Source organism: Malania oleifera, chromosome 9, assembly GCF_029873635.1.
Source record: "Malania oleifera isolate guangnan ecotype guangnan chromosome 9, ASM2987363v1, whole genome shotgun sequence".
In the NCBI taxonomy this organism is placed as follows: Eukaryota; Viridiplantae; Streptophyta; class Magnoliopsida; order Santalales; family Ximeniaceae; genus Malania; species Malania oleifera.
The window spans coordinates 38,931,312-38,949,725 of record NC_080425.1 but is presented as its reverse complement, the minus strand read 5'-3'; the positions used below and the strand labels follow the sequence as shown (position 1 = coordinate 38,949,725).

The following is an 18,414-nucleotide window of genomic DNA, read 5'->3' as shown; positions in this document are numbered from 1 at the left end:
TTTAGTTGCCAATGAGGTGGTGGAGGATATTCGTAGGAATAAGAAGAGGGGGAATGTCTTTAAACTAGATTTTAAGAAAGCCTAGATAGAGTAAGCTAGAGTTTTTTGGGTAGAATTTTTACAAGAAAGGGTTTTTTGGTGTAGCATCTTTGGATCAAGGGTTGGCTTTTAATATGTGGCTTTCAATAATTATGAAGGGAGCCTAAATCTTGGTTTGGTGCTTCGATGGGTTTTAGACAAGGTGGCCCCTTATCCCTTTTTTTGTTTGCTCCTATAGAAATTTTTGAGTAGGATGGTCGATAGGGCTATAGAAAGGGGTCTAGAAGTGGGGAGAGAGAGGGTAGTGGTTTCACATCTCCAGTTCACTGATGACACTATTTTCTTTGTAGACAATCACAGTCTCTTTTAGGTGTATTTTGGGTATTCTTCATATTTTCAAGAGGGTGTTTGGGCTCAAAATCAATATGGGGAAGAGTGGTTTAGTAGCTATGAATGTGTCAGTCAAGTGTGTTAGGGAGCGGGCTAACAAAGTGGGGTGTGATATTTTGGATTGGCCTTTGTCATACTTAAGTGTCCCATTACTTATGTGTCCCTTTAGGGGGTAACCCTAGAGCTGCAAATTTTTGGAACCCCGTAGTGGAAAGGGTGATGAAGAGATTAGATGGTTGGAAGGGAGCCCTCTTTTTCTCTAGGGGGTAGAATTACTTTGATTTAGGCTTGTCTTGCTAGCATCCCAATATATCTTTTGTTTGTCTTCAAGATTCTGATGGGAATTGCTAGCAAGCTTGAGAGGATTGTGGTCCTCACATGGGGAGTCTTGAGGACCATTTAGTGAGTTGGAATGAGGTTTGTAGATCGAACAAGGAGAAAGGTTTGGGTCTTGCCAAGTTGGTGTCTAATAACAATGTTCTTCTAGCTAAATGGCTATGGTGTTTCCCACTAGAAGAATCGCCCCTTTGGCATAAAGTATTAAGAAGTAAGTTTGGGTTGGATGAGAACGAGTAGGATACCAATGCTAATTTAAGATGCTCTTTGGGGAGTCTATGGAGATCCATTCCTCATATTTATCTTTCTTTCATCCCTCACACTAAACTTAAGGTGAGGAAGGGTTTCATATTCGTTTTTTGGAAAGACCCTTGGCTGGGAAATGCACCATTTTCTACTTCTTTCCTTCGTCTATTTCATCTTAATTTGAACAAAATAAAGTCATTTCTTTCTTTGTAGGTGAATTGAGTAGTCCTTTGGTTTCCTAGAATCTTCACTTTAGGGAGCCTCTGAATGATAGGGAGATGATGAAATTGTCATCTTCGTTATCTTTATTGATTGGAAGTAATCTGTCTTCGGGGAGGGATGTTTGTTCTTGGTATTTGGACCAATTAGGCGTGTTTTCTTGCAAATTTTTTTTAAAAAAAAATTTTGACTCATTCCAACTCTTCTTTCTCACTATATTCCACTACTTGGAAGGCTAAGGTACACCCTAAAATAAAGACTTTCACTTGGTTGGTTGTGCTTAATAAGATAAATACCAATGACTTGTTGCAAATTAGAAGACCTGTGAAGGCTCTCTCTCCCGAAGTTGTGTGCTTTGTTACAAGAACTCTGAGACAACTTCTCACCTTCTTTTGCAATGTGAATTTTCTTGGAATATTTGGAATATGCTTTCTTGCATTATGGGAGAAAGTTAGGTTTGTCCTCCCTTGGTGGAAGACCTTTTAGAAATATCCTTTACAGGTTTAGGTAGAAGAAAGGACAAGGCAACTTTATGGACGTGTGGCTTTTTCTTAGTATTATGGGGTTTATGGACAGAATGTAATACTCGGATGTTTTCTAGGAAAAAACTAAATCAGATGTTGGTTTGGGAAAAAATAAAATATCTAGCCCCTTTGTGGTGTGTCGGGTATGGATTTTCTAAAGAGGCAAGTTTTCAAGAGCTGCAAAGAGATTGGAGGAACACGTTGACTGGATGATTTTTTCTTGGGCATTTTTTATGGTCTTTGTTTAGTATTGGGGAGTCTCAGCTTGTCTAAAGAGATTTCTTATTCTCCCTCTTGTAAATTCTCTTTCTACTGATGACATCTTCTTTTGTTATCAAAACAAAAATTAAGAAAAATACATCACAAGTGAAAACCCTAGAAACCCTAACAACTGCTCCAAAATTGTTTTAGAATTTTCTTACAATTTATGTATTTTTTTGAATTTTTAATCATTTTTAATGACAAAAACTTATCTTTTGTTTTCTTCTTTTTTACATTTTTTTGGATTATTTTAAATAATGTGATAGCAACCACGGTCTTAAATTTCGATTTCGAATCAAATTTCAAAGCTCCAAAAGAACAAAAATTTCGATTTCGATGTCAATTTCGATTTCAATTTGAAAAAATAACGGAAACTAGTAGTAAAGCATGGAATTCTTTGTGAAACTTTAGAAATGGTTAACAAATATAATAATAAGTTTTAAGACTAATATATTACAAATTAAATACATCTATGTTTTGAATAGGGTGGAAAAATTGTAATATAGTATGTGTATCAAACATGTTTGTAAGATAATGTACATTAAAAAGATTCAGTTAATGCAAATGAAATTTATAATTCATTTAAATATTATTTATTATACAAATATTGATAATTTAGACATGAATGGTTAGATAAAATATTACTATAAGTTTATTTTTTTCATATAATTTCAAAAGCACTTGTGGTAATAACCTTTTGTTTCAATAAAATAAATTAAAAGAGAAATTTCACTTCACTATTGAATCTCTCGTTTGAATTTCGACGAAATTTCATTGTATAGTTAAAATTTCAACAAATTTCACTAAAATTTCGAGGTTTCGATAAATTTCGAATGATTCGTTGAGATTTCGACGGAAATTATGAAAGACAGAAATCGACTGCCAATTTCAATTTCGAGGGTGACGAAAATCGGAAATTTTGACGGAAATTTTGACAATTTCGTGGAAATTTAAGACCATGATGGCAACAATGCTAATTTAGGAATAATAATAACAATAATGCAAAAAATTACCCATAATAAATGTTTAAAATAAAACCTAAAATTTTAGTATTTTTGTAGATTTTTTTAGAATTTCTATGAATTTAAATCTATTCTAAACTAATTGTCTATTCTAAACTAATTGCAAAAAAGGAATTAAAATATACTAAATAAAATACTCAGACCGATCGACTCGCCCCGCTAAACTGGCCGACCGGTTCAATTCACTTGAAACGGGAGACTTTTTAGTTCATCATGCTATTGCTCTAGGTTTGCATACAACTACATTGATATCAGTAAAAGGTGCTTTAGATGCACACGGTTCCTAGTTAATGCCAAATAAAAAAAATTTCGGTTATAGTTTTCCTTGCGATGGTCCCAAACAAGGTGGTACTTGTGATATTTTGGCTTGGGACGCATTTTATATGGCGGTTTTCTAGATGTTAAATACCATTGAATGGGTTGCTTTTTATTGGCATTGGAAGAGCCTATGTGGGGGGCATGTAAGCACCTCCATCCCCTCTTTGCTTTAATCGTCTTCCTCACGGTTTGCAGGCTAGGGTTCACCAAAATCCTAGCTGCCGTACACCTGTCATCATGGCCACCATCCACCTATCAAAGCTCCATCGCTGGTCGTCGGCTCCAACTTGTTGCCAGAAGCTGCATCTTCTTCTTCATTCTTCTTCTTTGGTCGTCCATTCCTGTTCATGCCACCACTGCTACAGTCACCGAAGCACCAGCAAGTGAATCTAGCCATCATGGCTGTTCTCTCTCTCTCTCTCTCTCTCTCTCTCCTTTACACGTGTGCACAAAAAGGTTCATGTACGACTATGTGCGGCAACCTACACATGTGTCTGTGGTGCTGCTGGAACTATGGCTAGTCCTCTAATCATCTTGCCAACAACCTATGCAATCAGAAAAATATGAGATCCTACCAATCATACCAGATACTCCCTCTCTCTTTTTCTATCCTCTCTCTTCTTTTGTTTAAACTCAAGCTCAATGGCAGCAACAATAGCATAAGAAGATAAAAGTGAAAAATTAAAAGAAGAAGAGGAAGGAGAAGAGGTGTCCTATGTTCACAGGGTTCAGGGAGGCTACAAGGAAATCAAAGATTTGTATGTGTATGTGATAATGGTGCCTACGCATGAACTAAATGAGGAAGGAGAAGAGGTGTCCTATGTTCACAGGGTTCAGGGAGGCTACAAGGAAATCAAAGATTTGTATGTGTATGTGATAATGGTGCCTACGCATGAACTAAATGAGGTGAAATTCAATTTAATTCCAACAACATCATGAACTTTATAAAAAACACAAATCATATATCTAACTCAAACAAGACAACTCAAGATAAATGAGAGCATACCTCAAATTTTCAAACGAAGTACCTTCAAGGATACCAAGAGAATAACAAGGAGAACACCAAAGATAACCAAGCAACGTTAGAGCCTCCTCCTCCTCCTCTCAACATAGTGTCCCTCTCTCTCAACACGTAATCCTCCCCATCTAAACGTCCTCCTTTTGGGGAGCCGTAGGTGTTGCCCTAATCCTTGCCTATCCAAAACTACCCTTATGGCTCAAGGAATATCCTCTCCTTGTCCTACGTGCTTGGGTACAAGCTTCCTTATTCTTAGTTTGAAATCCATAACCAAGTTAGGGATAAACCCTTATTTCAAGGGAAGAGGTAATTAAAATGCAAAATTGAACCTCTAATCCTGGCCCAAGCTCGGATTTTCCCATTGCAGGTCTAGGGAAAGATAAGTCAATTAGTTGTCAATTTGATGGGAAATTTGCTGAATTTTGGTCAAAATAAGTCCAGGACAAAATTGAGTGTCAACAGTCATAACCCAAGGACAAAATTGCCACAGCGAAATGCAGCTAAACACATCCATTCAGATGCATCGTTTTATGTTTTTCTTCTATGTAAGCCATTCACGTAAAGGATTGAGTCCAAAATCATTTCCCAAGATGTCTAATTTTTAGCCTAAAATGTATTTTACATGACTAAAAATCACAATACCTGCCCATAACCTACGTCCACCCCATATACAAAAGAAGCCCCATATTGAAGCAGGCAGTCTGTAAATCCTCCTGTGGACAGCCCTGCATCAAGAACAACTTTTCCAGCGATCTCAATGCCAAGTTGTTCAATGGCAGCCTCCAACTTATATCCTGCCCTGGGTAAATTCATGAATGAGAGAGTAAAGATATTCAACAAATCTCACAAAGAAAACTGAAAAATAAAATTCAAGAGCAGAAAGTAGCAAACTTAGCAGAATTTACCTACATACATATTTCGGAATTTCAGCCATTATCTGTACAATAGCTTTATCAGACACAGGTGTTCCAGCCTTGTTCACCACCTTTCCATCCACAAACACTTTGCCTGGATTTTGTGAGGGAGAAAGGGAGGAAAAGAGGGGGACAGAGACAGAAAGCAAAAAAGAATCAACTGACTAAAGCAGACTGCCGCAGTTCGATATGTTTGTCTACAAAGCAAATGTGAAGAACCTATCCTCTAAGTCCTTTATCAAACCCAATTATATTAAAGGGATAGATGAATATGCATACATCAGCAATTATATACTCACAAAAATCCATAATAAATCATTAAGCAGCACTTGGATTGCCATCAATTAATATGTTTCTATCCAAAAATGCAAATTTCTGGGAGGGATACTACATTACAAAATGATCTATATTTCTTCTTCTTCTTCTTCTTCTTTTTTTTTTTGACGATGCAGAAACCCTGAAACCCCACGTATGAGAACGTACAAAAAACCCTCAATCCACAGCCTTTCCTGCAACAACTGTTTATCAGGTAATCCCAAGGTTATTACACAAAGGGACCAAACCAAGACATCTGTTACCTTTGACCAATTCACTTTTTTTTTTCTTTTTCTTTTTTTTTGCATGCATTACAGTTTGTTCTGAACTATGCAACTTCATTAATTCATATGCAAAGATTAAATTAATCACGCAACACATGGACAACCCATATACATTTACTGACTCTGTTTTAGACAGCAATTGAGACTACAAATAAATATAAATTTAAATGAACCTGCACATTCAATGAAATAAAACTCATTCTCAAATATTTTTGACATTATCCAGTTCGGAATAAGATTTCTTATTTCTAAAATCTAATCAAATCCAAGAAGTTGGAAAAGTTCAAAAGACATTTCAAATAAAATCAATGACATGCTTACCTTGTAGGATCCATGATTGTATAAAGGTTCGGCTGTATTGCTGAAACCTTTCAAGACATATCTCATCCAATCTCCTTTTCCTGAAAATTCTTATAATGGATAACTATATGATTCAAGGCCATATACAAACATATAAAAAGATTATTGCCTGGAAACTATACATTTTATAACATTTCAATCACATTAAAATAAATCTTGGTGTTATTGGTTATTGGTTATTGATGAAGCCTGATGCACATTGTTAGCACACAACCTAACAGCTTATGCTTTTAGGTGAAGTGGTAATCAAACATGGCATTCAGAGAGTTCTAGTCTTGTTAACAAGTTCTAGACTTGTTGCCAACCTTTTTGTTGTGGTTAAAAATTATTTATGCTCCATAATGGGTGTTATTTATCGCTTATATATCTCTACACATGCAATTGAACTGCACGTGCAGTGCAGGGGAGTGTTGCAGCTTGATATACATTGTTAGCCAACAACTCAACAGCTTAGCTTTTAGATGAAGCGATAATCTAAAAGTTATTTAGTATTATTAACTATCTTAGTAAGTGTGAGTTAGTTAGGGTATCAAGGTCATTATGATGTACTAGACATATATTATAAATAATGAGGGAGACCCATCACTGTGATTAGATTCCAATTTACAAGCATTCTTAACATGGTGACAAATCATGTTCCAAGACTTAAACCCTAAGTATTGCAGCCACCACCAAACCAAGCCCTCAAACCCAAAACCCTTTGAACCAACTAATTTTAACAAATATATTCACACAATAAATATCATAAATTTTAGGAATATAGCCTAAAAGCATGGCCTTGTACAAAAACCTCTAATCACAAAGGTGAAGGTTTCAAGCATACTTACCAGAAAATACTAACACCCTACTGAATTACGTATTGGTATGTGAATGTTTCAAAACATGGAACATTTTCGTTCCAGAATGCTAAATCTAACAATTCTATGTTTTAATTCAATATCTTTCACATAATAATATTCTATTAGTTAAAAGTGGGAATCATCACATTTTAATTCTATTTTCTGTCATTGTTAATCTATTTCAGAGCAGAAAATATTTTCTAGATTTAGGATGTTGTGTCATCGCATTTTAATTCTGTTTTCTGTCATTTTTTATTTATTTCAGAGCAGAAAATTTTTCCTAGATTTAGGATGTTGTGTCATCGCATTTTAATTCTATTTTTTGTCATTATTAATCCATTTCAGAGCAGAAAATATTTCCTAGATTTAGGAATACCACAACATCCTCTCCAAAATATGAAAGTGCCATTACACATTTTTTTACCAATAAATCTATTTAAGTATACCCCTAATATTCCACATTTTCGAGCATGTGTCGTACAGTGATCCCGTTCCCATTCCATGGACCAGAATGTTCCACGTTCTAGGAAACACTGGTTTCAAGAAAAACCTACCTCATGTTGTAGTACTCTACTCCAAGATTATAGTGGTATTCTTGGTTTTTGATATGGACTACTCTAAATTACCCAAAATCAGTTTCAAAATCACATTTTAGAAAGAGAAAAAAATAAACTAAAATAGTATATGAATAAAACCTATCTATAACCTTGCTCCATCCTTCTTCCATATGTTTTCTTTTTTTTTTTTATTATTATTCTTTTCTTTGACTAACCTCTATGGCAGTTCAAACTTACGTTTCATTCCTGACATTTTCGAGAGTCGTACTGGATCATTTAGAACCACTTATAGAAAAGAACTTTTCTAAAAAAAGTACTTATCTAAAAGTAGTTTGAGATTATTTATTATAATTACTTTTTTCAGAAAAATTCTTTTTCAAAAAATACTTATTTTTCTAAAAAATAAAATAGTTTGGAAAAGTACTTTTTGAAATAAGTACTCCTTTAATTATGAAACAAATGTTATTTATTGACACAAGTACTTAAAATAAGTACTTTTATGGAAAAGTAATTATTTTTTAAGGCGTTCAAACAAAGTCTTACCAAGTTATATGCTTTCCCAAACTTATTTCCATATGTTCCTAGTTTAGAGGGTAAGAAGTCAACAGAGAATGCCAATCCTACTGAATATCTAAGAAGCATATACCCTTGAAATTACCATAACCCATGCACCACAGGGAAGCCAGAAAATGATTCTTCTCCCACACCAACAAAAAAGCTAATTCTTCCCTGAAAATATACATGAGTTTCATTCTTTCCACAAATTTCAAAATACTAAAAATAAAGCACTAATCCATAGCGCTTTTCCTTCTTCCTGCCAAACCCCAAAAAATATATTGCCAAAAACTCATCCACTATCCCTAGACAAACCCAACTTTCTCCAAGATAACTGAATAACTTGGTCCAAACCTTCAATGCAAAATTACAATGTAAGAAAAGATACAGAGCAGATTCTGAGCAGTTAAAACAAAGCATGCATATATCTGGACAGAGAGCCTTTAAAGACTTCCTAATCTGCAGTAAATTATTAGTATTTATCCTATTAAACACAACCAACCAAATAAAAGCTTTGATTTTAAGGGAGATTTTGGCCTTCCAAATAATTTTGTAGAGTGGGAAGGAAAAGTTGGTGTAACCAAGACTTCACAAAAAAGTTGCAAGAATAGACCCAGCAAGAATAGACTCACGAGGGACTCAGCAACCAATATCAGCTATCAGCTTCCGAGGATACCCGACAATTATTCAACAGGACCAACAATGAAGATAACTCATTTGTTTCCCTATTGTTCAAGGATCTCCTAAAATGAAAATTCCAAGAAGACAAAGGACCATTCTGATCAACACAGAAAGAGGAAATGGGATCATTTTTGTCATAAGTTCAATCGAAATAAGCAAGGTAAAGAAGTGCACAAGACAACATTCCCCAACCCAAAGGTCTTTCCAAAAACGAATATTACACCCTTACCCAACACAAATTAAGTAGGGGGAATAAAGAGAGAGTAAATCTGAGTCCACAAACTTTCCAAAGAACATCTAGTACCCAAATTGGTATCCCACCCATTCCCATTAAGTCCAAAATTGGTTTTAATAACTTTACGCCACAAAGAAGAATCTTCAAAAGGGAACCGCCAAAGCCATTTGGCCAAGAGAGCCGTGTGTTTAGACACCAACTTTCCAACTCTCCAAATGATCTCAAGAACTTCCTACCCCTTACCAAAGAAAATCTCCCATAATTCTCTCAATCTTACTACCAACACCCACACGAATTTTAAAAATAGAAAGAAAATATAACGAGATACTAGAAATACAAGCCTAAATTAGAGTAATTCTACCCCCAAGGAAAAAAGAGCTCCCTTCCACCCATCTAGATGCTCGGACACTCAACTACTGGGTCCCAAAAGCTAACTCACCAAGGATTACCCCCAAAAGGAACCCCTAGATAGGACAACAGCCACTCCAACTCAACGTGCCCTATCTCCAAAGAAAACTCGCTAATACGCTCTGCAGGCACGTTAATTGTCGCAATAGCACTCTTCCGCTTATTAATCTTAAGCCCTGAAATCCTTTCAAAAATATGGAGAAGCGCCAAAATATTCAAAAAAGAAGGCATGTGATGCTCCAAGAAAAAGATGGTATCGTCAGTAAACTGAAGGTGTGGGAACGTAATCTCCTTCCTCCCCACTTCCAAACCTTCCACTAGACCCCTATCCACCGCCCTATCAACCAACCAACTGAAAACATCCGCACCTAAAACAACAACAACAAAAAACGGGGTAAGAGGATCCCCTTATCTAATCCCCTCAAGGCCCTAAACCAAGATTTAAGTTTGCCATTTTCTATCACAAGTAAAACATGTCAGACATACAGCCTTTCATCCATCTTTGCCATCTCTCCCCAAACCCCTTCCTCAAAAAATTTTATCCAAAAAGCTCCAACTCACTCAGTCATAAGCCTTTTCAAAATCCAACTTAAAAATGAAGCCCTTCTTCTTCCTCCTATTGTCCCCAACAGCTTCATTTGCAGCCAAAATGGCATCCACAATTTGTCTCCACCCACACAAAAGTGCTTAGGGCCTTAGATATAGTCTTGTCAAGCACCCCACTCAACCTATTAGCTAGTACTTTGGTGATTATCCTTAATAAACACTGAATACTAAACTAATTGGAATATAATCAGAAATCTCAATTGACCTACTTTTCTTCGGCACCAATGTAATGAAGGTAAAATTAACAATCTTACTTAAAACCTCATTCCCATAAAATTCTTTGAAAACCTTCATGAAATCATTCTTCACCATCAGCCAACAATCTAGATATAAAACCGAATTAAAACCATCTGGCCCAAGAGCTTTATTCCTCTCCATTCCAAAAAACTGTAAAACCATAGATCTAATTTCCTCTTCCTCAAAAGGTCTCTCTAACCAGGCTATCTTGTCAACAGATAAAGGATCCTACTCCAACCCTTCCACCATCAGTCTACTCTCATCCTCCTCAGAAAAAAAAAGTTGTGATAGAAATCAATGATCTCAGAGGCAATCTTGGTAGTATCCAAGATGATCAATCCCCCCTCCCCCCCCACCCCCCGGGTCCACCTCCAACCCCCTAATTAAATTCTTTCTCATGTTTCCATTAGCTATCCTATGAAAAAATCTAGAATTACTTTTGTCCTCTCTTACCCATTTATTCATCTTCTGCGTCCAACTTCTCATTTCCTTGAAAATCATATCTTTCGAGTTGTGATAGAAATCAATGATCTCAGAGGCAATCCTAGTAGTATCCAAGAAAATCAACCCCCCCCCCCCCCCCCCGAACCGGGTCCTCTTAGTCCCTAATTAAATTCTTTCTCGTTTTTTCACTAGCTATCCTAAGAAAAAATCTAGAATTACATTTGCCCTCTCTTACCCATTTTAACTTCATATTTTGCATCCAACTTCTTATTTCCTTGAAACTCATATCTTCCAACTCATTTCTTCATAGAAACCCTTCTAACCACCTCCTCCCTAGAAAGAGTAATGCTTTCTTCTTTTCTATATATCTCTTCCAATTTACCAAAAATGCTAGTATTTTTAATCCTAATATCTCCAAACAACTCCTTATTTATTTCGATTTTTCTTTCAACCTCTTAACTTCTTCATAAATCTAAACCCCTCCCAGCCCCTTTCCACAACCTCAGACAAAGAATTCCTTAAAAAAGTCTAGAAGGAGCCATGATCTAACCACATATTTTCAAACCTAAAAAAAGTGGGACCCAAAGGCACCTTCCTTGATTCCAATAAGATGGGAAAATTATCAGAGGTGGGTCTACATAGCACAACTTTGGAGAGATTAGGGAACACCTCCTCCCACTCATTTGTACACAAGAACCCGCCAATTCTACTAGCCACCTCACTAGCTCCCCCTACCAACCACACAAAATTAGCAATGTCCAATGGAAGTTCCCTCAAACCACACTCCCTAATAACCAAATGAAACTTGCATAGTGCTAGTAACCCTTCCAACCCCCTTCTTCTCCCACGGGAAACTCACCGCACTAAAATCACCTATAAATCCACCTAGTGAACTAAAGTTGGAGACAAAATAAAGCTTATCCCAAAAGAAACCCTAAGAAACAGTCTAGAAGGGCCATACGCAGAGGAAACCCACCATTGACCCTTGTATCTATCTTCTAGTAGGAAGAAAGAGAAAAAAAAAAAGAAGCTACTAGGCTATCCACAATAGTAATAGAACGAGTATCCCACAACACGAGTATGCCTCCCGCAAACCCCCTAGAGGGAACCTAAACCAAATCCTTACTATGCCCTTCCCAAAATCCCTCTAACAACCTCCCTATCAACAAATCCAAGCTTAGTGTCTTGGATTAACACAATATCAGGAGAATTTCTAAGCAAAACCTCCATAACCAAACTTCTCTTCCTAACATCCCCTAGGCCCCTAATTTTCCAACTTATAATTTTCATAACCTAGCACATTTTCCCCCTTTCTCAATACCCTTACTGCACCCATAATTGATGGAAGAAACCAAATTCTTAATTCTTTTTGCACCTTCATTTTTTTGACTCACACATTTTAGGACTCATCCCAACTTAACCTCAGCTCCAGCAAGACTCACTAATTTCAAACCCATGTTATTCAAAAGTTTTTTGGGTCTTTATAGTCCCTCTAACTATTCCCTAGGCCAAAATCAGAGGCACCACACCCATCAAATCTCTCTATATGGCATAAAGCATCAAAAGGAGAAAAGTACTAAACAAGAAGAGTGAGAAAACCTTTTCCAACTCCCAAAGAATTTAGAACATCTAAAGGAATTGTTGTCTCTTCGTCACTATCCTTCCCAACATTAGAAGGAATAGCAATGACGTCCACCCTATCGGGAATAGGCTTAGGAGCAAGGGGCAAAGACCCCCCCTTCAAACAAAGCTATATTTTGATCTAAGTTATGCTTAGTATCACAAACATGGAGTTCTCAATGGTCAACTATCACCAACGTGGAATTCTTAATGCCAAAAGGAATTATCCTTGCCAAAATCCTCCTAAAGTTTCAAGGAGTCACAGTCATGCGGTGGCAAGACTACACAAAGTCCAACCTAGCCTTACTCATCATTATCCAAGGACACACTTAAATGTCTAACCCAGTGGTCAAGTCTCATGACTCAATAGCCCTTGAACCAACTAAGGTTATCACTAAGGAACCCAGACTCGAATGGTAAGGGAAATAACTCACATTCCACCAGCACTTAGGGTAACTCTCATCCCCTCAGCACAACCAACATCTTAGATAATATAGTCCAACTGTACAACTGACAGCTAAGAAGGATGTACACCCCAACCTCCAGGCCAGAGAGACCCACACAATCCCATTCCGAAATGGATCATCTGTGAGGCTCCTAATCCCACAAAAAATCCTAGGACACCCCTTGAGGATGTCAAAAGCCCGCCTTTGAGTGCTCCTTAGGGTTGCTCACTTAGTACTCATCAATATACTATGGGAGGTAGGATGCGCACCTATTGTTTTCCCAAGAATCTCAACCACAATGACATAAAGACATAATGAAACCATCCCTATAACAACCGCACAGTCATATCCAGGTTAACAAACCATACCTCCTAGTCAATAAACATACACCAAAACCATGTGTTAGGGTCATAGAACTCTAAGGCCCTAACTTAGCAGAATCTTCTAACCCTTGCTCAGTGTCAAAGGACATTAGATAGCTATCTTCTCGTATATGCTAACCTTCATGTAAGTGAACGTCCCTCTGTAGTATTTCTCCCTTCCTTTGATATAAACAAAGATCTCTTGAAGGTCCTGCTCATTTGTCTTGTCCTTCTCATTTGTCTTCTTATTCCATATCTGACCTCTCAGTTAGTCAACTAGCAAACCGTTATCAAAATCGCAAAAGCTACTTAGGTCGTCTTTTGAATCTGAGTTCACCTTATCTTGACTAATCTCTTCCCCTTGAATCTCTTCAATTTATGATGAATACTGGAGCCAATTTTCGAATGAGAACAGTCATTTGTATGTTATGTCAATTTTTCACTCCTTTCTTCCAACGCTGTCCATGGCTCTCCCAAACTGATTGGATGAATGCACCTATCCATCTTCACAAGATCTTTCTCCCCCTTAAAGAACTTTGGTATCTCCACGTCCTTATTCTCCTTAACTAGTACCTTCATTGAGTTAGATCCCCATTCAGTTCTAAGTGTTTGTTTGAAATGGACTTCTCCTTTTTACCCAAGTTAGACTCATTGATCCAGACCATTTAAATCTATTGGGCCCACCAAAAAATCAGGCTTCAATACAAGGCCTCCAAGCCCAAATCGAGCAACATACAGCTCCTTGTCCACTTCCACAATCTTTGGCTCAAGCTTCATTCTAGTAATAGTAGTAGGTAGGACTTTTTTAAAGTTTGAATGAGGATTAGTCCTACTTAATGCCCAAGGGTCTTTCTCCCACAAATCTGTTTTTTCCATATTCATGGGTTTGCCTTTCTAAAATTCCAACTAGACCCTCGGAAGTTTCCCCATATCCAATCAAGTGCAGCTTGTTTCTTCACCACCTCTACATAACTGAGATCATTAGGTAGCCCATTATACATAAGACTACTTACTTCTTGCTGCTCTATGTCTACGGAACGACACTCTTTGCACAATCAACCCAAAGCTTTCTGATTTCTTTGTTGTCCTTTAACTTAACCCCTTTTCAACGAATTACAAAAGATCCACCAGCCTGATGCTTCCTTACCTTCTGGAATTCTCAAAGAAAATCTGCCCCTAGAATATAACAATTTCTCGACAACAATAATCCTACCGAAATAATTTGACACAAATCTGATAATCAACAATCCTCCTGAAAATTTCATTGTCTTTATCTAAGGAAACTCAGTATTTTGCATCCAAAATTCCAACAATTGTTTCTAGGTCAATTGGACCCCATTGTCTAGCGGTACACAATGAGAGAACCTATTCCAAGCATGCACGCTCCAAAATTCTAAGAGCTCATGTTGAAGGAATCCATTCAAAAGAAAAAACTTTCCTATCTTGACTGAAGGGACATGGTGATGCTCTGGTTAATAAAAGAAGAAAGGGTATAGGTTTCAATGAGTGAATGGACAAATGAAAACAGGTGTTGCTAGATAGGCAGGTGAGTAAAGATTAAAGGTGAGAGTGCTGGATGTGATGGACCCAGGAAAACAAGCTTCATTAGATTTTGATATCCGACTGTTTCTAGGGGTGTTGATGGAGACACACGTCGTTTAGGTTTTGAAGATAGGATACTTTTACAAACCTATTTCTGATGCTTCCTATGGCATTCTGCTGCTGAAAAGGGAGTATTGATGAAAGGATATAGGTTCTACTGGTTTCAAATGGTTAGATGACTGTCATAAAGAGGATTAGAAGATATAATGGTACGGCAAGGTAGCATAGGGAAAAGGCTTCAAGGGATAAGAGTTTCGAAGGAAGGGTATCGGCGGATGAAGGTATTGCAAGGAAGAGAGGAAGGAGAATCACCATGCTTTCAGTCTCATAGAGAGAGTGTGGGGAACAAAGCATCGCACCTACAACTCGAAGACGAACACTTGAGTTATCAAAGACGAACACTCAAAATTATCGAAGAGAAACACTCAGAATCACCATTCCTAACTTGAGAATATCACCATTCCTAGTTTGAAGTATTTGACATTAGTGCACCTAGTGGGTCCCACAAACATTAAAATTATGAAATCTTTAAATTTAATTATTTAAGGACTAAACTGTCTACCCAACTTATCTTAGGGTCAAAATATCAACTTAAACATAATAATAATCTTCAATATAATGGGATCCACACAATTAAATATCAAAAGCATTCAATTTATTCATTTATTTTTCAAGTACGTCATAACAACTTACAGAGTTATATGTTTTCCCAAACTTATTTCCATGCATTCCTATTTTAGGGTATTTCACACAAGTCCACCAAGTGCGTCCCACCATAAGTTAAAATTATGAAATCTTCAAGTTTTTTTTTTTTTTTTTTTAAAGTATATTAGATTGAGAAAGAGAAATTACATCCTAACAGAACAATAAGTCCACTCAAAAAAATAATAACAAATAAAAATAAAAAGGCAAATACAATTATTTTATAATAAAAGAAGATATATTAAAAAAGAGAATGTGCAATCAAAGTGAGGATACTAAATCCTCATAAAGAAAAAAAAGGAAAAATAAAATTGAAAAACAAAAATAATAAATAACAAATAATAAAATAAAATATGATAAAACTGAAATTATCCAAGAAAGTCCCTCTTTGATCCCTTCCCATCATAGTTCACAAAACAGTTCAAATTCACTAACTCCCTCCGACCGTTCTTTGCCTTAGATTTACCCCCATCAAGCCTAACTTCATTTCCTTCATGATCAACCAGCATGAGGCCGAAGCTATCCAACAAATTCTGAGTTTGAATGTCTTTATCAGTAGATACTTGAATTTGAGTGGGTATAATTCCATCTTACATCTTCAATTCTTCTATAGAAACATCATCCTCAAAAAGATTAATTCCATCTAAACCCTCTAGAGGGAGGAAGCGGCACGTAAGTTAAATCCCTAAGACAATCAGAAGAAGAATAGGAAGAAATCCTTGCTGCTCCCGAATTTCATCCATAAGTAAACCTTGTCACATTCAAAAACACTACTACCTACGCTATCATCATCCAAAACATCCCCCCATGTCTTACTATCCTTACTTGTATTAACCCTCTCAATGATTGGCTCCTCCACCTTATTTAAAACACCTTTAGAATCTCTCTCAAGAATGCTTTTCGTTTTATCACCAAAGTGAATCCTAATTATCTTCAAAATACTTCCTCCTTTCAAAACCCAATTGCACACCCTAACAACAAGCATAAACCTTTTGACTTTTCAAATTATCCGAATTGACTCCCTTATCATCTGAATTCCCTTCCGAACTAACAATAAATTCCTGATTTTCAACTTCACAGGAATCAAAATTCATAGAAGAAGATCCCCAAATGATCCTAAACCATATCTACTATCATTCTTCTCCAAAAAAAAGGAGACACAACACTCTCAAGAAAATTAGTAGAGTTTCTAGCAACCCATCTATCTAATTCAGCCTCCTTATCTTTTTTATTTTCAGAGCACCTACTTCTCTCCTCTTGACCAACATAGATCTTGCTTAAAGATGATTGCAGTACTGAACCACCTACATCTTTCTTCTGTTCATAGGAGATATTACTTCCTGTAGCATCACAATTTTTTAGAAGAGGGCCTTCTTTTTGACTGGAAACCAATCTAAGCATTTTGGCCAGCCCATTTGACTGGCCCAACTGCAATTTACTCTGTTGAGTATTCACCTCTCTAAACTGGCCCAATATAGAATCAAAATTCTACTCTTGGGCCTCCTTAACCATCAGGCCCATAATAAAAATACAATGAACTAAGAAAACCCCCTTTTCAATCCCTTTATGCCTTACTTCACCGAGCACTTCAAATTTGCTAACTCCTTCAAACCCTTCTTCGCTTTGTTTTTACCCCTATCAAACTAATCAAAGCACACTTCATTTCCTCTAACATGACACATCTCCAAATCCAATTTATCCATAAGATCTTGAACTTCTAAATCCTTCCTAGGAATCTCCTCCACTCCACTAGTATAGGTAGAATTCCATCCTTGCACTATAATTTATTATCCAAATCATTGTTTTCAAAAATAGAAAACCCCATGAATCCTTCCAACATGGGTGGATGTACATATGATAAATCCCCAAGTACATCAAAGGAATCGAACTTCTAAATCCTTCCTAGGAATCTCCCGTACTCCACTAGTATAGGTAGAATTTCATCCTTGCACTACAGTTTTTATCCAACTCATTGTTTTCAAAAATAAAAACCTCCACAAATCCTTCCAATGGGAGTGGATTTACATATGATAATTCCCCAAGTACATCACAAGAATCAAAAACATATCCATATTGTTCCCGAATCTCAACCAACAGCAACCCCCATCAGAATCAAACTCACTAATGTCAACTATCATTATCTGAAAGGTCTCCCCATTTCTTAGCCTTCTTTCCTTTGCTTGCTCCATCACTAGATATACCCTTCATCTTAGCATGCATATCTTCCATTATACATAACTCTCCTTTAGAATCTCTCCTTAAAATCTTTGGCCCTATCTCACCAGAATGCTTTCTTTTCTCTTCTTGTAATTTCCCCATTTCTATCCCTACCAGAGTAGCCTTCCAGCGAGCATAAACCTTAGGACCCATAGATTGTTTAGACTTGAAACATGAAGCATCAGGATTCCTCCCCAAACCACCTTCCTCCCTATTATTCTTGGCGACCCTAGCCTCTAATCCGTCTGCAAAACAAAAATCATCAACCAACCTGACACTTTTATCTTTATCATCATTTTCACCACGAAACTATTCTGAAACCAAACTAATATCATTCTGATTATATTGACCCACTTCATGCGTGTCTTAGACAACTAGAGAGCTTTGGATTACATTAGCAGGTGATTGACTAATCCACCTTCCCCGTATCTTGCTTCTATCAGTTATGGCTAGAATTCTATTTTTCCCCTTTTTTGATAGCAAAACAAATTTTCATTAATAGGGAAAGAATTTACAGAAGGGAGAATAGAACATCTCTAGATAAAAATCTTAGACAAACCAGAAATAAAGAACTAGGAATAACAAAGAGAGAAAATCATCAAGCCAGCAAGTTCCTCCAATCTCTTTGTAAATCCAGAAACTAAAACCCCTAAAAAC

General features: G+C 36.7%; 1 protein-coding gene across 1 annotated transcript in view; it reads right to left on the bottom strand.

Annotated features, from left to right (window-relative positions):
• The window catches only part of LOC131164088 (uncharacterized), a 90,131-nt gene that overhangs the window by 62,339 nt on the left and 9,378 nt on the right, over nucleotides 1-18,414 (bottom strand). Inside the window, exons 3-5 of the mRNA XM_058121049.1 lie at nucleotides 6,208-6,287; nucleotides 5,279-5,381; nucleotides 5,016-5,172 (exon numbers count right to left, since the gene is read on the bottom strand). Of these exons, the coding sequence (XP_057977032.1) occupies nucleotides 5,016-5,172; nucleotides 5,279-5,381; nucleotides 6,208-6,287 (340 nt within the window). The remainder of the gene's footprint in view (nucleotides 1-5,015; nucleotides 5,173-5,278; nucleotides 5,382-6,207; nucleotides 6,288-18,414) is intronic.